We start from the raw sequence: 24,374 nt of genomic DNA on the forward strand, positions 1-24,374 counted from the left end.
TAGGATTAAAGGTCCTAGTGTGTAAATGCATTTTTAAAAAACTGTACAAAGTCTTCTGTAACGGCCTTATCGTTCATGATAAAGTGCTGCTCTGCAAAGGCTTTTCAATGCTCCAGCATATCTAGTCAAACAAGACGCACCGCTGTCTCAGCTGTTTGCACAAGATTGCAAAAATATGAATTGCCTGGATGAATAAATGTCCTGTGTGTTAAGCTGTAAGTGGTATATGGGTCTAAAGTTTAATGAAGAACATCCTGTGAAAAAGACTCAAAAATTGTGTTTGTTAAACATCATTTCATCAGTGACATTAAGTTTTTTTCTAAAAGTTAGATGTGCATAATTACAGAGACAGGTGTTTCTCCTTTTTCTAATCACAAGACATTTTTTTGGGGTCAGGGATAAATCATTTCCATCCCTTGTGACATGCACAAGTCGTCGTTTCTAGCCAAGTCCCAGGCAGAACTATCAAAAGGCCTTTATGCTTGAGTGAAAGAGATAAATACTGTTTTAATGCGGTGAAAAGAGGATAGCACTCAGAGGGCCAGCACAAGACCCAAAAGATCATAAGATAATGACTCATCATTAAAAGTGTTGCAGGCTCAGCTTTGCGAAAATAGTAGTACAAAGAACTCTCTAGTGAAGAGACCAGAGCCAAGTTTTAATGACAAGCAGACACTTATTTGTTCCGTCTCTAAAAGTCTGAAAGCTGACACATTTGATCAGCTACTTCCACCATTTTGTAAGAAGAAAGCAGAAGAGCATCAATTGGCTGAAAATATCTCATTTCTGCTATGACTTGGAGTGATTCAGATTAGGAAGAATCAGTAATCGATTAATGACACCTAATCCATGCACATTCGTTAATTTAGTTTTGCTAACAACATTAACAGGTTTAATTTTTGTAAATGAAAATATGCAAATTCAAAACGCATAGGTGTTTATATAAAATATATACAACACAGACACACACACACACACACACACACACAAAAGCAACAAAACAACAACAAACCCCCCCCCCCCCCCCCCCAAAAAAAAAAAAAAAAAAAAAACACCCAATATCCAAAAATAAAGCTGCTGTGGATTCACTTTCATACTTCCTCTTTGTACATCCTTTCAATCACATTACATAAAACTAAACACATAATAAAGCAAAAACTGCATAATGTGTCATTACTGTCCTAAATTCACACCCCAGTGCATGATGTTCACACTCAGTTACTATAAGCAACCTTAAAATCAGCAAATAGAGCTCACTGTATCAAAAGGTTTTTGTTCCCTTCCTGTGTTCCTTTGTTAACCAAAACATAATGGACTTTTTTTAGTTTCAAGCAAGTAGCAGAAGAAATTATGTTAAATACTTCACAATCCAAGAGACCTCATTAATAATAAGGAAGCAGGTGCACGGCATGGGAATGGAATTCAGCATGATGCTGCAAGTTCCATGTTTGGCTCCACACCTACATAAACGCACACCTCTTCAGGAAAGATAGCACATGGAAAGATTGCATTAGAGAGGTGTAATCAACAAAACACCTTTGATATTCACTATTTACAACACGTAAATCATTAGCTGTGAGCCTCAGGCACTAAGTATTATGGAACGTGTCGTAGCTATGGCTCAACAGCTTATTAAACAACAGTTAAAACGCCTTTTTTAAACGGAGCATTTCATGAAAATAGAAATTGTCTTCAGGCCAGTTAAGAACTGGTATCATCCCTTAAGCAAAACATAAGACAGAGACATAACAGGACACACAGTTTTGTTTAACTGAAGCATGGTAATCAGTTTTATATACATTAGCTCTTATTACTTGAGATTGTTTGTAAGAAAATTATCCACAAAACAACCAATGTTTTATGTATTTTATATTTTATTTAGGTCGACACAATAGTAGTGCCTTAAAACATGCATCCAAAACAGCTTTTTTTTTGTAAATTAACAGTTGTGTAAAATCCTAATATGGTATTGCTATTATTTCAAGATGTTTTTATGTGCTGTTTGTGCAGAGAAATTAAACTAATTCACCTCAAGCTGCTTGAGCTGAAGTGCAAGCTGTTAAGCTCAATGCTACACGATGAATGTGTGACGTGCATTTGAACATTCAAACAAACGTACAGCCAGGATATGGAGATATCTATATTTCTACAACGTTTCTAATTTTAGATTTTTTGGGGGAAGATCTAAATGTCAATCATTACAAACAAATACATCCAGCCAATTAAAACAATAACTTGCTTTGTTTTTTCTAATGCTGAATTGCATTCACTTGCCATCATTCCAAGGTATGATAAACTTAATTCTGGCCTAAAAATGGCTTTGTGAACCACAGGTTATTAACTTATTTTTAAACACCTGTACTACGAAGTTTTTGACTACTTAAGTTTAATTTAAAATGACCTGTGGTAGTTTGAATGAGCTGGACTGAGGTTACCTTTATAAAGCAGAGGATGGACTGAGAAAAGCCAAAAAATGGAGCTGGAAATGCAAGTAAATCAATGGCAGGAGGCAAGACACAGCAGACATAATCTAAAATAGTAGATTATATAAGAGTATATAACAGAATATATTCAAACTTTTCTTTTGCTTTTTCTCCTTTCAAACTTTCTGGTATTTATGCATAATCTGATGTGAAAATTCTTCTCATTAAGTTAACGTATTTTAAAAGACACTTATACAAACTCGCTGCTGTCAGAGTGAGGCATCCAAAGAAGACCGGAGGCATAAAAAAAAATAAAAATGAATGGTGTAAAATTTAAAATACACAAAATGTAATATGCGCTGATTAACAGTGTTACTTAACCACTTGTAAATTTTAAATACTGCTTTTTATCATTTTTTAAAGCAAAAAGACAGGAAATACCAGTGGTGATATTATTTTGTTGTTTGTATGCATCACAGTGTGTAGCTAAACTTATGTATGACAATCACAGAGCAGCAGGTTTAAAGGGATTTCAAGCCTTGGTCTTCCATTGTTGTTTTCTCTGAGAAACAGACCAATAAATCATCATCCTATATAAGCTCTACGCAGCTGTGTGCTGTATGTCAACAGCAAGAAATTGCAGTAAAGTAACGAGAAACTGGCTTTGAGCCATATAGAAAATGAATTTGCATGCAATAGTTAGTCAATCATAGAGCTCCAACAGGTTTTAAATTGTTAAATATCAATTCATGTCGCAAAAACTCTAACAGATCGGTGTCAAGATACTTCTGTGGTTTGTTTATGGCTGCAGGCATCATCATCAGCAGATAAATGTGATATTTAAACTCAGAATCAGTATCCCTCTCAAAAACACATTACTGAGGGGTGCATTGTTATGCATCCACAGTTTGAATTCTATTGCATTTATGTGTATTTCTTTTTTCTTACAGTCCTTTCACATGAAACACATAGTCACTGTATTTTATTTTGCACTATATAAGCAGCAGATACAAATTTATAGGACAGACTCTGTATTGCCTTGCCTTGAACTGTGATCATCGCTTTGTCCGTGTAAAGATGCCTGCATTAACATAAAAAAAAAAAAAAATCTTCTGAACTACCCCTTTACATTGAGCTGTTTGTGAATCAGGGAGCAAAGCATACATGCTGAACACACTTCCACTACATACAGTTTCTTTAGATCACAATTTCAAATTTTAAGTCCTGCAAATGCGTTAGCAAACCCCACTTCCTGTCACATGTTTTCCATAGCAGCTGGTTCTCTGAAAAGGTGCCCGCTGTTGTTGTGGCAATCCTCGCTATCATCCAGCTGCAGTCAAAGGTGGTATGGGTGGAGTTAATTTGCACGGTGAGAGCAGCTGACTAATTTCCCAGATATTTTTCATAAAGCCCTTTGCAAATAACCTTTTGCAGGAGAAACTTACTGCATGCAAACAGACATCCCAACCCACAAACTCAATCTGGAAATACTGCAATTTTTTTTTCATATTAAGTTTATGCAAAACAAAGCCTATTTGACTGACTCTGCAATATGTATCACAGCATCCATGACAAAACAAATCAAGGTCAAGGCCAGGAACAGGAAACTGAGCTGTGTACACAATGAGTGTGCATGTGTGTCCCTCTCTTTGGGTAAACATGAGATCACATCCTGCTTCAGACTGAATACAGCTGCTCATCGTTACAGGCGACAAATCAACCGACGCAAAGCATGTCATTACTACCTCCTGTGCTCTCGAACAGCCACCACAAAACATCTTATCACCTATCAGCATGTTCATCAGTCACTCTCCCCTGGGCGTGAGGCATTCTTAACCCTCGCCATCTACACAAGGATGAATGTATGCGCTCATGGCATGTACGTACATGAGCTGACACCCGAAGGGGAGTACGTCCCACTTCATATAAATCAGAAGAGGCTTTAAGTAATAATCTAATGGGTCTCAGAAAAAACACTGACACCCAACCGGATGCAGACCTGACATAGGCGGCAACAGAAGTAAACAACAAACTGAAAACATTTCCCGTTTCCCCTTCCAAAATAAGTCAAAATATTTACCAACAAAAACAAATGCTTGGCCTGCATCAAAGCTATGTGGAGTTGTTGAGAAAATGGTAATTAAAATCTCGCTTTGGGCACGATGTTGAACCAGTGTGGTCTAACTGTTTAGATTTATTTCCAAATGACGGGATGCTAAAGTGGGCTTTTCTCATATTGTTTTCTCCCTGCAGACAAACTACAGGAAGCACATCGTCTCTATCCACGCTTCACATCTCCATGCATTTGGCTCTCTCTTTCCTTCTTGTCCACAAACTCTAGACTCTCTCTCCGCCTCCTATCTGCTCATTGCTGGAAGCTTCCCAAGCTTCTTGCAGGGCCTCCCTCCACATGCATGGCTGAGCAGGAAGTGTGTAATCTGAGCCAAATGTGGCAGAAGCTGAGATCTAATCCTCTGCCGTTTCCTTGCTTATTTTACATAATTAGAATGCACATGTGCTCAATGATACAACAATGCTGGTATCTAAGAAACAAAAGTTTTAAAAGTCTTTTATATCTTTAGGTAGAAGAACAACCAAAATAAATCTCTAGCTGCCTGCAAGGGAAAAACAGTGGACAGAGTCAAAAACAGGCGAGACACCATGTAAAAAAGTGGAAATTGGAGGCTTTCTATTTTTATGTAAAATGTTTTATGACCTCCAGATTTGGAATGTACCACCTCCCAGCCGCCTACGCCTACATACTACTTAAGCAGCGAGAGCAGCCTATGAGCACAGCTGTCTCCAGATAGCAAAGGCACACACACACATACCAGTATAGCGATGCGCTGTTTTAGTTGGACAAGATAGGAAAGCAAACAACCAAAATAAGCGATAAACTGAAAAACAAAAAATGTCCTGCACAAATACGCATGCTTTCTTTCATTTAAACCAAGAGCCAAGAAGAATACTAAAAAAAAAAAAAAAGCAAAAAAAAAAAAAAGCATACAACGACAGTTCAAAAACTGAAAACAGACACTTCCAAAGGCTGACATTTATTATTAAAGAACGGGGTTAAACAAACATATCAGAGGGGGGAAAAAAGCAGTTCGACTTGAAAGTGGCAGTAGAGAAAAGGTCATAGGTTAACCTTAAACATTAATCCACTAATGATGAGGCATATCCAGAAAGTACCTCATGGAAATCCACATTCAGTTTTTGGGAAAGTGTTACTGTAGAGCTAAATTCTCCCTGATAATGTGATGAAAGAAAAAGAACATAAGAAAAAGTTCAAAGGCAGTAATGTGTCATCTTTGGGTATGAACCAGCATGCTGGATGAGCAGCCTAACCAACCTCTGTCATCACTTTCCCCTGATCGATTGCTCAAAAATGGTCAAGCAAATTAAAAAGTCCTCCATCAAATCATGTTATGATCAACATCAAACACTTGAACTGGTCAGGTTGAGTGGTTAGTCCAAAAAGTGACTGTTTCTCCCTCAGTAAAACCAATACTTAAAGGCACAAGTTACTAGAAAAACATCTGACGCTCGAGTTTGGGCTTGGCATCATCCCTGTACCACATCTGAGAGGTTAGTCAGCTGTGGGTGAAAAGTAAAGCCTCTGAGTGGTCTAGACAGGGATAAATTCACTTGTGCAAGTATCCTACTGAGTTTATGTCACAAAAATCCAGAGAATACACCGAAAGAAAAAAAAAAGAAAGAAGAAATCACAAACCGCACGCTAAGGTCAAAAAACAGCGGCTACCAGACTTCCTCCTGCGTCACATGCATCTTATAAAAATAACCGACCAAATTAACTACAACTGCCTGCTTGTCTGAACTTACAAAGGCTTCAACCAAACTGTGAGTGCTATAAGTTTTTAACATAAGTTCAGGGAGAGCCAACATACTCAACTGCTTGCCTGAGTCTTTTCTTGTAACCGCTGTCCTGGGAGAAGCTCTGGGATTCTCATCATCACCCTCGCTGACCTACATTCAGATAGTCTATAATGACAAGCTCACAAGGACTGTGAGCTGTATGCCTCCTCTTAACATGACTATGAGTGTGTTGCAAGATAAAATTAAGAAGAAACAGTCAAGCGGTAGAAAGAAGTGAAAATCAGATATGGTGTCGCTTTCAAACAAAAAAAAAAAAAAATCAGAAACAAACTGTTTGATCTCACTGAGGAGTTTCCTTCTATAAATCATACACAGGGGTTACTCTGGAAAACAAGCCCAACTGAGGAGGTACTCACTGTCTGCTGGTCGGCTTGCGGACGCCTCTGTGACAGGCGACTGCACCCTCTCCACCCGGTGCTCTGCAGGTGAAGGCAGGGGGGCGACAGGTGCAGGTGGCTGGTGGCCGTTGTTCTCCACAGGAACCTCTGGCCTCTTGAAGGCCACATCAACTGGGCTAAGGTTGGGCGACGGGGGTTCCGCCCTTCTCTGGGGAGGCTCGGGGATCCTAGACACCGGGGTTGAGGCCATCTGGGAGTCGATCCTCCGGGGAGGGGCGGGTGGTTCGTGGGTCCTCGTCATGTTCAGCTCCCCCCGCCTGCTACTGGTGCTTGAGAAGGAATTGGAGGAGCTCTCCAGGGAGGTGCTCCTGTTGCTCAGGCTGACCTCCGGCCGTTTGAGCCCAAAGCGGGTGATGCCAGCACTGGGCGAGCTATCTATCTGCTTGGAGGAGACCTCGATGGACATCTCGGCACGGCGGGAAGAGGCTGTATCAGCATTACGACCCCCCGACAACTCAATGCGCCTCATGCCGGTCTTCGGGGAGCGTAGACTGGAGGACTCAGAGGGTGAAGATCTGGTGGAGGAGTAGTCAGAGTTGCGGGAGCTCAAGTCGTAGCTCCGCTGGCTGGATGTGGAGGAGGTGGATGAGCGGAGGGGGTTGGTGGTCCGGCGAGTCAGGGGCGATGGGTGTGTGGATGTATCCGCTTCCTCCACCTCAAACGAGCGTTTCAGCGCTGAAAGACAAACAACAAACATGGTTACATAAGAAACAGCAGCCTGAGCTGATGGATATGGACTTAAATCACTGTTGCACCATTACAGTGTTATCATATGGAGCAAAAAGAAAGTAAAAGCACAAATAAAGAAGAAAACATGAGAGCCAGAGGACACAATAACGCTCATCACTTCCTCTCCAACCCTGTAGCAGGACTCTAAAGAGCCAACATCCATTTCTGGTACTTAATGGCCTAGTTTTAGACCATAAGTTTTATTTCAAATACTCATTACATTTTTCTTTTAGGCTGAGAATTTCTGGGGAAACTGCTGAAAAGAGGCACTAGAGGCCTGGAAGTCCTCAGGTTTACCACTTTAACAAAGTTTTAAAAAATAATAGCAAAAACACATGCTGAACAATAATCAATTTAATCGGAAACATACAAGTTATTAAACGAAATGCAGCGCGCAATGTTAAGATTATCAGCTAACGAGTTGGTTAGCTAACAAACCGCTAAAATGAAATAAAATAAAATAAAGAAAACCCAGAAGAAACTCATCTTACTCGACTTGACACGCTTCATATAGCGCGATAACATGGCGTTTAATTCACTCGATAAAGATACTTCTATTTTCCCACCAATCGTTTTAATATGATTGCCGAGCTTTCCAATCACATCCAGCCACTGAAAGAAAAGAGTTCAGTTTAACCGGCTACCTACACATCTCTTCAGCGCCACGAACCTCGCGCACCTGTAGCCAGAACAGCGTATCAGGATGACGTCGTCAGAGCCCAGATTGATCACGTGACCCTTAATCCTAAAGCGTTGACGTATATTCTACCAGAAGTATCAAGATTTTGTAATTTATTTATTTTTTTTATTTTATTTTTGCCATAGTGAAAATTTCCTTTTGCTATTATCTCAAAATTCAGATTGGAATTTGTAATTTTTTTAAATTTTACATTAAAAAAAAAACTTTTCCCAATTTACAATGATTTTCTTAGAAGTTTGAATTAGTAAGTCGAAATACTGAGATAATAACCTGAAATTTTGACTTACTTATATTTTTCCCCAGTAGTCAAAATAAGCTTCCATGGATTTTATTAAAGGATCTATTTAAAACAAATCTCTCACTAATAAACTAAAAATGAAATATAGAAATATTTTCTTATATCTATTTCATGTTATATTACAATTTATTCTACACCAAACTAAGCCTCGGAACCTTTGGACTACTTTGAATGTAACTATCTGGCAAGTAATATGTTTTGAAGTTTTGTTAGTTCAAGAAAAAATGCCAAAGAAACTTGGATCCTGCCTTGGTGAGTGGAATTTCAGCATTTTAATGGTATAGACACTTTACAGCAACAAAAAGGTCAGAAAGAAAAAGTCAATAAGACATATATTAGAAAATGACAGTACATAAAAATAAGTAAATAAAAATGGTGTACAAATAAAATATGTGACTATACAGGCAGTTTGGTAGCTATGGATTAACTTAGCACATCAGCCTCTCTTCTAAATATAGTCAATTCTGGCTCCTGAAAACAAAGATGAGGAAGGCCGCAGAGCAAAAGTTGAGGCTGAAAAATCCAAATCAGCCAGTGTATATTGACAAACCAGTAAGCCCCTTCCATATCTTTTGAATGAGTCAGTATTTCACCAGCAGCTGTGTTGTTACTGGTTGATAAATTGCATTTTTTCCTCACTGCAGTGAGCTGCATGTCAGATGTCGATGGTGACACCTGGCTCACCTCAGCTCGGCCCAGAGACAAGAGCAGCCACTAATATCTGGACCAACACAGCCCCTGTCCCAGATAAACACCCGAGCCCGATCAGGCATCTGGCGTGTTTCAAAGCTGACGAGCCAAGTACCAGCATGGGAGAAGCCTCTCTTTCCCCCAACTCAGTGTTTCCACATCCTCGATATGTTTCTGCAGATTTCTGTGTCTGATATCACAGCGTGTACCGAGAAGAAACTAACAAATAACACTGCCCACCACGAGGTGCTGGGTTAGCTGGTCGTCTGCAACAGTAATGACCTTTTGAGTTGCTAAAGCATGAAATATACATCGCTGCGATCATTTCATCTGTGTCTGACAACAAGCTCTTTGTGTAGAAATAATGAGAAAACTGGCCCTTGAAATGTTCTCAGAAGAAAGGGTAGCAATGCCTGATGTTCTTCTTTAAGTATAAGCACACAGATGGCACACTAGTCACACTGAAGTTATACTAAAATTAATCGAATGTGGTGGGAATTTCTTGTCAGAAATGGAGAGGAGGGGAACCATTAATGAAGCGGCTAATTTAGTGGACATGACTCGCTCTGTTTATAGAGGCCGAGGAGTAAAAGTAAGCAGAAAATAGACGCCAAAGATGACTTAAAACTGCATCTGGCTGCTGGTTTGATAAACAGTAATGACCCGTTTGCCTGAAACGGCGCTGAAAGTGCGCTCTGTGGTGACACAAGGCCAACGCAGTGACGTCCTCACAGACACTGTGGAGACAGGGGCCTTGTCAGCTGAGTTACTCTGTGTTATCTCTCACTGGATGTGCATGCATGTGTGTGTGTGTGTGTGTGTGTGTGTGTGTGTGTGTGTGTGTGTGTGTGTGTGTGTGTGTGTGTGTGTGTGTTTAAACACAGCTGTAAAGCAAGCACAACTGGGTTTTTTGTTGTTTTGACGGTCAGTGGGGATTGATCCCTTTTTTTTAGTGTGAAGAAGATGGCACCATTACTTCTGCATGTCTCAGTGGCTCCTTATGTGCCTGCATGTTTACACATGAACGGTGTTGAGCGCGTGTGAAGGTTTTAGCTGTGCTCCTATGCGTGATGGCTTCAAGCTGCTGCTGCTGCTGCTGCTGCTGCTGCTGCTCTGAGGCGATAGCATTGATTACATACCTTCCAACGAAGCACAGATAGTACTGATAAGCCCCAACGGGGAACAAAATGCAACCCCAGTCCAGTCTTCTCGATCTCCTTCTTTTTGAAGCTGAATTTGAAGCAGGTTTCTGAGTCTTATTAATCTTGGAAACCCTTCTCACAACCTTAACTGCCAAATAAGGAAGACACTGAGCCAAGCATGATGTTTTTCACCCGACACTCGGTCAGGCATGGGCTGGATCCATGTAGTGCACTGAAACATAGTTAAACTGCCAGAAAAATCACATGACGCTGCTCCTCTAGCATAGCATGTACCGACTGAGGACCACATTCGCTACGCATCTCTGAGCGTGACGGCGGATGAGCTGGACAGGTCAGCGAGAGGTAGTTTGGTCATCTGGAGGTTGACAGTGAGCAAGCTGACAAAACCTAATTAGAGCACCAGCATACCTCCAAACAGACAGTCACATGACAAAGCACCAGCATGCTTGAGGGTAAGTTATAATCCTTGTATCTGTGCATGTACTGTCTACTTTATCATACAGTTGCTGCAGAAAAGTTGGTGGTTCGGTCTGCTAGCAATTCCCAGCAGCTTCCCGCAGTCCCTGTCCTTGTTTCCTGCCGAATTAAGATCCTGCTAAAGCATTTATTGTGAAGTCACAGGAAACACAGCTGAGGTTATCAAAAAGAATCCAGTTATATATATTTTTCATTCTCCCTGACATTGTTCTGATTGGGTCAGCTTATTGGGATTTGAGCTGAACACGCTCATGTGCCAACGCATTCAAGTAGAAAAGCACGTAAAAAAGTGATGAGTATGGCCTGCAGTCGTCTTCCACCACAAGATAAGGTCACCTTCCTTATCTTATCTTCTTCGCGATCATCTCCCTGAAGGTGGAAATCTATCACCTGTTCCAAGAAGCAGTTGCAGGTATTTATTCTTCTTAAGCAGTGTTATCAAAGACCAAATTTTCAGCTTGCAGAGGTTGCCATATGCAGAAAGAACACAGCCAAAGAAAGATAAATCAGGTTAAACTGTTTTCCTGGTACAATTTTCATGTGATCAGTTACACTTATTCCCCTGAAATTTTACTTGGCTTGGACCTTTCTAGTCTTACTGAGGTGTTTAAACCAACTACAATAGCAATACTTGGCTCCATGCAAATGTAGCATGTGAGATATTTAAGTCGCTTTAAACATATTCAACTAGTCAGGCAGATCCCATTGTGTTAATGGAGCTGCTCAGTAATGTCAAACCGGAATGCTGTTACGCTGACAATGAGTGGATATGAATGCTTCAGCCAGGTCTGAGGTCTATAGTTTTACAACTTTAAAACAGAATTTACAACATTAGATTCAAAGAAGGTCTAGTATTTTAGTAGCCTGTTACTTCGCACTAGATACTGCTCTCTTATTTCCCAAGGGGAAGCCACAGCAGATAAACCTGCATGTTTGATTTGGCACAGATTTTGCGCCGGATGTCCGGCCTGATGCAACCTTCCCACCATGGGAGGCCCTGAGACCGGCACTAAGAGTACACTAACTTCCACCTCCCCGAGGCTGGGTTTCTATCTCCTCTCAGTCTTTCACCAGGGATCTTTGGCGTAACAGGCAAACATGATAACCACTACGCCACTTAGGCATGTATGTATCGATGTGATATCCCCTTACAGACACACACCCAGCTTACTAACCAATTCTTCAAGTGGTACAACGTAAATGGTATATGAACCAGGATTTTATAGAGTCTTTCTATGCAGTTGAGCATCAAAGCCTTGATTTCTACCGCAAGTCTCATTCACCCAATAAAACACACATTCAACTTTGGTAATGTGAACGAAGGAGTTTGGGAATGACCTTTCAATTGGTAGACAACCTGCTCTACCATCTGAGCCACAGTTGCCAAATTTCACAGTCCCCCATCTCATCCAAATTTGGTCACTGTTGGCTCCAAAAGAACAAGATGGAAACTACAAAAGTGTTAAAGTAAATGCTTCAAAATGCCAAACGCTGGGTGACACTAAGGGCCAGCAAGGCCGTGCATCGGTCCTACACAGTTTTACAGACCATCATTCATGTACATCTTGTAGTTTTTACTGTCACCAGAGGCAGCATATATATAAGAAAAGACTGTGTGGGATAGACTTGCTTGTGTTTTTGCTCATCTTTCAGCCAAGTAATGCATATAATAACAGGACAAATAATCATGAATCCCCAACCACCCTGGTAAGAAAAACTGCATAAAATGCATAGATACATAAACCAAGAGTATGCAAAAACCTAAGGTTGTTGCCCCAGAACCAACAAGTACCTCCATCCCAGTTGGGGGGTGGGTGGGGGGGGGAGGACTACCATCCCCTCGCAGTGAGTGGTAGGGAGGATGAATCAGCTGGACACAAGCCAGCTGCTGAACAGTAATGCTCATCCACCTGCCCCCAATGTCTAAGATGCAGATAGCATCCTTGCACATTTTTTAACCAGTCAGCATTGCATGCTGTTGTTTTTCTTTTGTTTTATTAACAACTGTATGTAAGCACATGTCTGTAGGTTGCATATCCATAACCCTTCACTCTGCAAAGCCAAACACCTACACAAATGATTTACAGTGAATTCTGCTGTCCATGCCCATTTTTTATTTACAGTCTGTTTTCGAGCACTTGAGGCTTGCGCTCCTCTCTTAAAGACAGGGTGGTCTCCAGGTCAGAATGTTTCTTTGAAACAGCTGGCATAGGATCATTTGGTCCTTAACGAATCTCAGTCAAAGACATTATTCATTCCCTTACAGGAAAAAAAAAATTTAGTCAAAGAAAATCTTTCATCGAAGACTAGCTGTTTTTAGCTGTAGCATGGAGTGTGTCCATAACTCTCGGATCTTGCCCGGGGTTGGAATAGGTGCAGCTTTTTTACCCGCCATGTCCAACTGGGAGGAAAAAAACTAGGATTAGTTTTAAAACCTAACAAAGACCTGCTGTGTTCGCTCTGCAGAGTGACCCTCTGTGCCTTCCAGCAGCACCCCTCCAGTTGGCGTCATAAGCAGGAAACCTGTTGGAGCTGGTGAATACAGAGCAGCCTGATAGTGCTGATAAGGATGGGGACTCCTGAGGGTGGCTCATCAGCCTTTTGTCAGAAAGTTACTTCCTTCCTCTCACACTCTCTCTGTTTAGTGTGTCTACTGAGCTTTAATGCTTGCAATCAATATGGTACTAGCCCAGCATACAGTATCTGTTTCTTTGTAGCACAGTTTCAACGCTTTGCTGGCTACAGAGCACCAACTAACACGGTTCCTGAAAAAATCCAAAGCCACATGTAATTGGCAGTTGGCTTACTGTATAATGACTGTTTTCATTTTGACAGGCATTTAAGTTCCTGCTATGATTCCTCGTCGGATTTCTTTCTGTCACCATTAACGAGAATTATCCCACAGAACAAGGTGGGCCGCCTCATTTAGAAACAGATTGTTAAAACTGCCGCACACAGGATGAAACAGAGACTACGAAGCCCACAAATTCTGTAAATGTTAACCTTTTTTTTTGTATTACATACCATGCATACTATATATCTATAGGCTTTTCTTTCAGTTGTTTATAAAAGCCTGCTTTCTTAGCTTGAGATAAGATTTTCCTTTGTCTTATCACCGACTGTCAAAACAAAAAAAAGTGCCATGCAGGCTGGGCCCCATGCACAAAAAAAAGAAACCCGGCTGTGCTCTGATCCACTCCTCCTCTCCGGCCTACCCCGACATTTTCACCCACCGCAGAAATGTACTCCTGTGGAATTTCCTCTCATTGGACAAGCAAATGCCCTTAACATGCAGTTTGGAGATGCAGAGAGACAAGAGTAGTAGACAGAAGTCACTAAATCACGGTTTTTCTGGCTACGAGACAGAAAAACAGCCAACTTTTCCCAAGAGAAAAGACAGCACAGATCTACGATGACCCTGAATGAATGTGTGTGTCTGTTTGTGTGCATGTGCTCCATCTGCTCGCAGAAGAGGAGCCCAGTGGCCCGGTCAATGATCTATGTCAGTTAGGGAGGCTGAGGTCACAGCTGAGGTCACCAGCCTCAGGGGCGAGTAAATCCTCTCCTCTGTCTGTTTCAGCCTCTCAATGGTGTCATCAGCTGAAGGCGTGGCAGGCTGAATCACACTCGCTGTCCAGCACCAGTGACATGGCAGATACACACACTGATACATAACGTTCTCATTCTTGTTACTGTCCGGATTACACAGCGCAAACTCTTTTTCCACCCCATCCAAGCAAAGAACATAATCCGATGATGGTATCTCAGAGCACTGGGGTTTGTCAGCATATTAATAATTAGCATATCTGACATAAGATAAAGTACAGTTAACCTATTATTACAGCACTCATTACACTTTGTTCCCATGTTCAGTCTGACGTCATCTCAACTCTGTTTTCTGTAGAAAAACATGTTTGATTTCCCCCAAACCACTTGCAACACTTTTAAACAGCTCAACAACAGCGTTAGTCATGTCGATTGGCTAACTACTTGGCTGTTAAACTGGCTGACTGTCTTAACCGAGAAATTCCAGATTCATGTCACAGTACCAGTCAGTGCAATGGATGCATTTAAAGGTCTGAACCCAGGCAAGATGGGTCCAAACCCGATCAGAGATGTGAAATCACTATGAAAAATGCAACCTTTCCAAACTTCTTCCAATCTTTGTAGATGTGGTCTGTGGTGGTTAAAATCACCCCCAACTGACCTAAATCCTAAACATTCACGGCCTTGTGTCTTTTAACCGGAAAAGACCAAAAGCTTGGATGCAGCCCTGTTTTGGAGGCTTACAGTGAAAAGTTTTTGCAGCACAGTGCGATCCATTCACCACATGTCACTTTAGATTACAGAAAAGGCAAGAGACTCTTATTACACAGTAATAAACTACCGCTGCTGGTCTTTGTATCATAAAATGATGTAAAACCTGAGACGGGGGAGGCTAAAACTGTGGCTACAAGATACAAGCGGGGTGTAGTACACCATGCTAAAATAAAACTAGCTGACTCGATCTTACTGATCCAGGTAAAGTTGAGGCAGCTAAACTCCCCTCAGGGAATAAAGGGTATGTTGTGTTGCTTTTAAATTCATCTTTTCTGTCAGAAAAGTGTGTTACTTTTTCTCTCTAAAGTCACAGAGTCTGGCTTCAAGGAGAGTTTGTGACAAAAGCATCATCTAACCTTTAAGGGTGAGATGACTGTGTCTAAAGTTTCCTTGCTTATGATTTTAAAAGTTCCTCTTACAGCAAATTTCAAATCAAAAACCCCTTTGATTGCAGACTGCCCAAAAGCTGTTCTCAAATGAAGTAAAATGTTTAAAAATGTACCAACAAATGAGCTCATTATAATGAAATCTTATCACTTACAGTAAGAGGAGAACTTGTAGTTATTTATTTTCCAACCCTGATACATATCGGCTCCCACAGGACTCCCGTGCTGCATCGGTGCCATGCTGTGCTCAATGAGCCACACAGAGCCACACAGAGCAATACATCACGGGGCATGGTGGTGACACAAAGGTATTACCACACAGTTAGCCCAACCACGGACAACACACACACATACACCACTGACAACCCCAACAGTAGGCCATTATGCTGGTGTTACACATGAGCGAGGACCATCTGAAAGCGTGACTTCGAGCTACATGGTTGGAGCGCACCTCTTGTTTTCTGAACGCCACTTATCTTTCCGCTCGGTTGCACTGTGTAAGCCGGTGGTTTAAAGACCTAAAGACAGGAAGAGAGTGAGGCAGAGAGATTCCCAGGACATACCACGAGCAAACTCGTGTTGACAGAGGAGCAGCTCTGGACAAGTGTGGATGCGTTCCTAATGGCTGTGAGACAGGAGGCATCTAGTGAGACAGGCAAACGGTTCCGGGGGGGAGAGATGTCGGCCTGCCTACCCTCACCCATTCCTCTTGTAACCACCACCGGTTAGGCGAAAAGGGGAAGAGGAGAGGGAGCTGTGAATGGACAAGCTGCTGAGAGAGGGAAAGGGGAAGCACAGCCAGAGGACGAGTGGGAGGGGAGAGATGACAGGGGGAATCTGTGTGCCAGGGGCAGAGAGATGAAAAGGAAGAGGGGGGAGGTGGTCCAGGTGTTCACCTCGCAGCCGTACGGTCAATTTGTGCTTCCTGAGCGCTTAAAATATAGTTTCATTTTTTGCCTTTTCTGTCACACGAGTTTGTTGTAAAGTGAAGCAAGAAAAAAAAATCAGTTACTTTAAAAGCACAAATTTCTCTCTCACACTTCAGAATAAAACACACTCTCTCAACACATCTCGCAACAAAAGTTTAAGAGCAGTTTAAAAAGCAGCAACACTCACAAATTTGACTCCCCCTCCCCTAAAAAAACACCACAGCTCACCGCAGATGTCAACAAAGCCCTCACAACACTCTCCATTTTTCCAGATGCGCTGGGCTCCAATCAAACATGTGGAAATGATCTATAGTGTCCTCATGGCAGGGTTACAGAGAGCCTCACTCCACAGTGACAAGGAGAAGAAGAAGAAGAATCAGCAGAGCACATGAGAGAAACAAACTGACCTTCAAAGTCTGATATGATCCCTTCCAAGTGAGCGTTGACAGTGGAATCAGACATTTTGGGCGTCAAGTGTGTTTGTGCGTGTGTGTAATAAATGCGAGAGAGAGAGGGAGCAGGGTTCCCTTTCCCTAGCAAGGAAAAGTCTTCCTACGGCGCAGTCCCGCTTTTAAACAAATCCCAAATTAGGAGCCCGTGTAAGGGAGAGGTGGGGAGGGAGAAAAAAAAAGAAAAACACACACATATATATGCACACACACACCCACACACCAGGCAGGTCACAGATCCAAAACGCTCTCCCTGTCCTATCTCTCCTCTCTTTCTTAAAGCAGCAACTTATTTTTCTCTTCTCCTCCTTCTCAACTTCCAGAGTTTGGAATGAGCAACCAATGACAACCCCCCACCCTCCCGCTCTCTCCCTCCCTCTCTCTCTCTCTGCAGCTCACTGCCTTCCCTCCCTCCCCCCTCCTCTTCCTTCCCTATCTCCCTCCCCTTCTGCAGCCCTCCTCTCTCTGGCTCGCCTCTTCTCTGCGAACCCTCTCATTTTCGACTGGGCAAGTCGAATTATTCACACACCAACGTTCAAAACGCACTTCCTACAGGCCCGATCACATGACTCAGACGCTCCGGGCAGCACACTGAGGGGCCTTTGGAGGCTCTCAAAGGGTTGGAAGCCATTAGAGCAGCATCCTACAAACACGTAGCTCGCTCAGTGTATAAGAAAGATGAGCTCTACGTCCAGTCCTGGAGCGAAAGCTTGCAGACGACACATGAACGACCCGAGAGCGAAGACACAATCACACAATGGACTAATATGGTCAGGACGGGCCCATGCAGGCAGTTTGTAGGTCGTCTGACATGCTCAGTCACTCTGGAGGCAGACATCAATAAATAAGTAGCCTAATGACTTAATGACCATGTGAATGAGGCTCTCTGTGGGACGGGTGGGCAGGGGCGCTGGTCAGTGTGAGCGTGTGTGTTGCTCTGTGCATGCACGGGAGAAGAAGCGAGCGGATGTGGCATTTAGGGGCATGTGGATGAATGCATGTTAAGAATGACTGCGCACAGTCGCAGTTAGTTTACTAGAGTGTCTTGGAAATGTTTTTCTAGTAAAGCGCTGCCGCCTAAACTGACAGTTCGCTGCGAACGCAGTTACCTTTTGTGTAAACTAGAGTTACTCCACAATGCTATCACACCCTCAGGCAACTGCTCAGCCACAGGCCTGTGGTGAGAAAACACTGCTGCTGGCCTCGCAACCATTCATTAGTGAAGACAATAAACACCAAAAGTATTATAGTTATGTGTGTGTGTGTGTGTGTGTGCTGAGAGGATCTTTTCTCATAAGGCTCATAACTCTTTCCAATCTGCATGGATGTTCTGCTTGTAAAGTAAAGAGGCAGCCCTTAGAGACAACAGCTGAAGCAAAAATGATTAGGATTTAAACGGCAGTAAATTTTTTCAGAGCGTAAAGGGGCAGGAGACGTTAAGAGGCCCCCTCAACCCCCCCAGCAGTTTCTGCCCGGCGTGTGATTTATCTGGAAAGCCAATCGGTTGCTTACACTAGAATCAAAGTTTGCATTTTCTGTTGATTTAAGCATGTTTACCTCGCCATAAACACAGATGTGCACGAGTGCCCAAACACACACTAAACACGCTGATTGTGAAAATAAATACGGCGCTTTACTGTACCAAAACCTGCAGTCTGCGGTTAATCTCACTCCACGTCCGTCCGTCCCCCCCCATCAGTGAACCGTGAAAACAATTATGTAACCGGAAAAATGTCAGCAAATAACTTTGGTTAATACAGAGAACTTGAAAATTGTGGGACATGTTTTCAAAAGCTTCAATTTTTAATTTTTGGTTTTTGCCCAGATGAACAGAATCAATTTTCTGGGAATGTGCACAATACGATATCTGCACTGCCTTACTCACAAGTTTCATAGGGGTTGTTCTCATCTTACTACAGCCCCACACACTTAGCCTATAAATACACCTAAATATGTTTACTTCAAGTGTGTTTTCCTGGAGATATGAACCCTACAATGTCTCAATTGTGTATCACTTCCTCCAGCAGAGGTCAGCGTTGTACTTATAAATAAAACGTGTCACTATACCAGTCACTATACCAGTCACTATAGCACCCGGTAACATAATCTGGGAACAAATAAAGATGGAGACACGAGGAGAATACTGCTCGGGACACACCCTCCACCCACACAGCCAATCCTGCCCAGCATGTGTGTGGTGGATTTCTACTCAGCCTGGCATAAAAATACACACCACTTACACGCTGAGCCTTTCTGTGCACACACACATGCACGCACACACAGACGATTAATAAGCGCACAGCTGATGCATGCAAAACCACGAACATGCATGCACACTCAGCACAGCACCCAGGCCGGTCGCCGTAGCAGCTTTGTATAAGTGTGAGGACACTTACCCCTCACCTTGACTTTTAACAACCCCATGCCCAAACCTCACTGTGAGCTACACCCCGATTCTACACAAAACCCTGAAATCAAGTGTGAACCTGCATGCAGCTGTTTGAAGTTATCAAAATGGTTTTAAGCAAAAAATGAAGAAAAAAAATGTTCACACAGAGCTAGAAAGAGACACACACAAACACAGCAATGCACACTTCCTTCCACCACATATCCTTGCAAGCCCCAGCAAGCCCAGACAGCTCTAATCCAATCTGCTGTAACAACTGTCACACTGGGAGAAGAGGGGAATGCTTTTCGCCCTTTAGAGAACTTCATTCACATCATAGCAATCGTGCACTCGCGCTCAGCACATTCAGAGCGCTGAGAAATCATTTTTATCTGCTTTTTTGCACAACATATGCCTTGGATATGGTATGTGGTAGCCCAAATGTGTGTATGCGTGGGTGTGTGTGTGACTGGAAGTTTTTACAAGGACATGTTGTTTCCAGATATCGGTGCAAGCTTCGGGGCCTCCTGTGGTGTCAATTCAGCCACAGCGCCTCTTCTTTCTAGTAAACGTGGCATTGTGTCATGAGCAAAGATGATGTTTTTCATTAATCAGTGGTAAACATGTGCATTATTTTCCACAGAATAATTAAATCATCAAGTTAGTCTTGGCAGAGCTGTGTATTTGTTGTAAAAAAAAAAAAAAAAACCTCCTAAAAAAACAGCAATAATTAGGAACATTGATTCAATCCAGAGTAGGAATCTACTGGGCCTTCGGGCCTTCTGTACATTTCTGAACTGCAATACACTTGAATAGCGAGCTGTTAATAAAATGTTGCACTGCAGCAAGAAGACAAAGAGTCTGTCGCTTAAAGAAACCCAGACCACCACCACGCTAAAGAGGGTCCTGTCCTTCGAGGAGCTGAAAAATGAGAGGAGCCCAGTGGGAGGAGAAGACGATTGCTTCTATAAACAGATGCCAGCTTGGCGTGGCAGTTACTGGGGCGATGCCAGGGCAACAGCAGACTGAGATACGCTAGTCTGTAGTCTGGTGAGCAGTAAAGATGCCCTGAAAGTTCAAATCTGAGATAAAACGCCATGAAAACTTTCAATAGTAAGCAAAGCCACACTCATCAGGAGGATTCAAGAATGCACCTGAACATCATTGATGACTGCAGCTTTATTAACTTTTTTTCTACAGATGGCATGTTTTCAAAGCCGTTTCCTAAACCCCTCGTACCAATTTCGATGCGTGAATAATGATCAGTGTTTCTTTCAGCTTGTGTCAGTTGTTATTTCAAACATTTCCAGTACCAGATACAGAGGAAGCTCTGGCTTCCTGCTGAGTTCACTGTATAACAACAGAAAAGCTTTGTTGGCCTCAATGCAGACAAGTCGCCCATGAGTCAGACTGCATCAAACAAGCCATCTGGAAGAGGTAAAGTCAGTGCCTTGCTTGCATTGATCGCGTGTGCTCATTTGTGTGTATTTTTTGGATGCTTCTGTCTAGTTACTGCAACTCTGTTTACATGGCAACCCCCATAATAAGCAGCTGTACCTGGCTCGGGGCTTGAGAGAGGGGGAGAAAGGTGGGGAAAGGTGTGCTTGTTCTCTCTCCCTCTCAGGCAGCGAGGGGAAAATAAATATATATGTAAAGAGAGAGAGAGGGAAAAAGGAAGATGTGGAGTGACAGTGAACCCCCCACGGCTTTAATGGAAACTAGAAAGCAGGAAGATATCTGTCAGCAGTGTTAGGAAAAAAGCAGTAAACCCACTGGAAGAGTGCTTTTAGCTAAAAGTGGGAATGAATGGCATGGGAAGGCATCAGAGTGAGAATGTGTGATGGTGCACACACACAGTAAGAATCTGTAAAGGTTGCCACATTAAAACACACACATGCACACGTGCACATGTGCACACGGAGCCTGTGGCCCCAGAGATGGTGAAGTGACTTCATCTAAAGTAAAAGCACAGCTGTAGTGATGGCAGCTGCCCCTTAACCAAAATGTTAAACATCAGCACCCGGCCAGGCTCCCCGACCTTTAATCAAAAGCAGCACCTGTTGGAAAATACACGCACACATGCGAGGGAACCCCCCCACTCTAAAAAACAACTCTGCACACTGCAGAGCAAACCACACAGCCTGTGTATGTGACTGCACATGGGGGTGGTGGGGTGATGGCTCGGTAAATACAGAGAGCAGCTGTCCTTCATTGGAGATGACTCTCATTACGCTCGTCTTTCTTTCTCCCACCTACGCCTTCTGCGCCGTGTCACCACTGGGTCGGTAACAGCACTGTTTAATAGGTCAACAAGCCAGCACTGTCATCACGGCCCTAGTTTTTCCCCTGCAGGCACGTTTTGTTTTCACCAAAATCAACCCTCTTATTTCCTTAAAACCGGTTACTGTGCAGCAGCCTGAAGATGCAGAACAGCACAAGTCTCTGAGACTCCAGTGACCGTCGTGTAACTCAGCGCCTCCACCTGGTGGTGAGTGTATAAATTACACATCAATCAGAGCGCTCCTGCCACAAACAGCCTGCCTGGCGTCTTTCAGTGAGTTACCGCATTGATCACAAAAGCTTGTAGTCACTGTGAAAGTCATGACCCTGAGACTTCAGAGCGGCGTTGACTATGGCTGTGTCATGCAGATGTTTATCAAACCTCATCAGCTGACTTCACTGTGACTGGAAATGATGTGAAACATCAGCTCTGCGGTTCATGGAAAGTTTCTGTTGAGGACATCACGGTCGTTGATTCATGAGGGGGGAGGATCACAGGAGACAAAGGGAGCCTTGAAAATCAGCATCAGCACCAGAGGGGTGGGGAAACAGAGCGGATTCATTAAGTGGGGTACACATGGTACATATAACACAACAAAAAGGGTCGCAGCCTATCTGAGCTAAGATTAAGGCTGCGATAGTCCACACAGAAAGGCCACAGCTGCTTTTCAGAGGCAACTGTGCCTCAGGAGGACGTGTAGGTTGTCTAGTAAATCCAGACATGAGCTTTGGACAATTTCAAGAGAATCTGGTCGAGACTCTTTCAGAAGTTGTCCTTTCTTACATGTGGCACGCGGCAGGAAACTGTCCACTTCAGACACGCTCTCACTCCTGGAAATACTCCGTGGTTTAGGCAAGGGTGGTGCCTGAATGCCACTGCCTTGGATATTTGTGTTTTCCACGTGCCCAAATGCTCCCAGTGGCCGGGGGGTGGGGGAACTTGAATGGAAATTCTGCCACCATGCATCGGTGTGTGAATGAGGAACACACTGTAAAAGGGCTTTTCGGAAGGTTAAAAGGAACTGAATACATAAGTGTGAAACAACAGGCAACAGTGCTACACGATGCACCGCAGAAAAATGCGTCCAACGCGATTCAGTGCTTAAAAAACGCAGCTACATGTGAGCCAATAGAAGCTAAAGCATTACGAGAGATTGATGGAGCTGATGCACACATGCTCACAGATGCATCGAAACCTGAGGGAATATTTAAACAGAACAAAAATACACACGCATGTCCTGCTGGAGCTGTTACAGCCCACTGGAGAAAGCACCTGGAGTGGAGAGGTCACTCAGAGAGAAACAGAAAGAGAAACGAGAGGTTCTGTTCACGGGGCGGGAGAGGTGCGATAGGTGTACCACTACTTTACACTTCCACCACACACTTGCCAATAATCTGAGCTTACTTCAATTCGATTCAACAGACCCTTTAGGTGCTACAAGCTGTGCTCGTTCACACACACACACACACAACCGCACCAACCACATGTATGCTCATTAACATAGACAGTCACACACACACTCATATAAACATGCTGCTGCCACCACTTGAACGTTTCCACCCTACTTTTCTTGAGCTTTTTTACAGCTCTCACACTAACACCTATAAAAATACCAGCGAGAAGCAGACAGGGTTCCCTCACTGATGACTTTAGCATCAGTCCAGCTCACATACCAGCACCTGTGCACAGAAAAATGGTTATCAGTTCACTAATGTGTATTGTTTGCCGCATCCAGCAAAGAAAGACATGGCAGAGGTGCAAATTTGGAACGTCACTTAAGAGGACTGAGGCAGTCCTTTCTCTGCGCTGTCAACTGAAAGAGGGACTGACCGACGGCCAAAGAGGGATCAAAGCCACAAGGGACAAGAGTAGTACTGTTCAAACAGAGCTCCTTCCTGTTTTCACACTAAAGAAGAATGCAGGGGATGGAGAGAAATATCTAAGAAATAAGTTCTGTTCTTTGTCACTTTAACACAAAAAAGTAACTCTCTAAAAAAGGTGCAACACTCATGCAACAAATGAAAACGAAGCAAACCAGTCCAAATCTGGACCAACATCTAACAGAGGTTCGCTGATACAGATGGTGAGGTGAGTGCAGAGAGACAGAAATACATGAAAGGAAACAGGACAGATAAAAGACAGATAAACCAAAATCGGGTCCGCTAAGCTGCTCCACAAACCCTGCAGAGCTCCCGGTCCCAGCTTCCAAACCCCAAAGAAAACATCCAGTCAGCAAACAGCCCAGAATGAGAGAGTGGAAAATACCATGGAGGGGAAAAATAGACTCTGGCTCATGGAGAAAATAACCCAGCAAAAGAGCCGACCGAAGAGCCTTAAACTGCGCTAAAGAACGGATGGCACGGACTCATCTAAGTTCCCCGAGAGTTTGGGCTTACCTGAGAATTTGTCCCCCTCCATAACCGGATCACTCCCTCCACAGCCACATGTAGTGTCTGCTCTTTGACTCCACTCTCCCTCTCTCACCCTCTCCCTCTGCCTTTTTTTAGCCTTCCCTTTTTTCCCCCCCTCTTGCTCCCTCACTCCTTCCCTTTCTCCCTCCCTCTGTTCCTCTTCCTCCTCTTCTTACTCTCTCTTTCCTTTCGGGCTCTCTCTCCCTTTCCCCCCTCCCTCAACTCTGATTCCTTCAGTGTGTCTTGCTAATGAATTCAGAATTACGACATCCCCATGTGCTGATCATATGTTGCTCCCTCTCTCTCTCCCTCTCCTTCTTCAGAGCAGACCAAGAGACTGAAGCAGCATTGTGTCTTGAAAATAGAAACCATTAGCTCCACCATGTGACACGGACAAGCTCCTTACAGACAAAAATAAACCGCTGGACTTGAAAACT

The 24,374-nt window shown here is 43.2% G+C and overlaps 1 protein-coding gene across 3 annotated transcripts in view; it reads right to left on the reverse strand.

Annotated features, from left to right (window-relative positions):
- The window catches only part of LOC134626156 (septin-9-like), a 62,757-nt gene extending 38,709 nt beyond the window's left edge, over nucleotides 1–24,048 (reverse strand). Inside the window, exons 1-2 of one of the 3 annotated variants that reach the window (XM_063471719.1) lie at nucleotides 23,923–24,048; nucleotides 6,677–7,393 (exon numbers count right to left, since the gene is read on the reverse strand). In XM_063471719.1, coding sequence (XP_063327789.1) covers nucleotides 6,677–7,393; nucleotides 23,923–23,944 — 739 coding nt within the window. In that variant the 5' untranslated portion in view covers nucleotides 23,945–24,048. Of the gene's footprint in view, nucleotides 1–6,676; nucleotides 7,394–15,636; nucleotides 15,724–16,817; nucleotides 17,108–23,922 lie in introns of those variants that run through there. The other 2 variants (XM_063471718.1, XM_063471715.1) reach the window with 2 other exon arrangements.
- Between the last annotated feature and the right edge of the window lie 326 nt (nucleotides 24,049–24,374).

This window comes from Pelmatolapia mariae, linkage group LG4 (genome assembly GCF_036321145.2).
Source record: "Pelmatolapia mariae isolate MD_Pm_ZW linkage group LG4, Pm_UMD_F_2, whole genome shotgun sequence".
Classification (NCBI taxonomy): domain Eukaryota; kingdom Metazoa; phylum Chordata; class Actinopteri; order Cichliformes; family Cichlidae; genus Pelmatolapia; species Pelmatolapia mariae.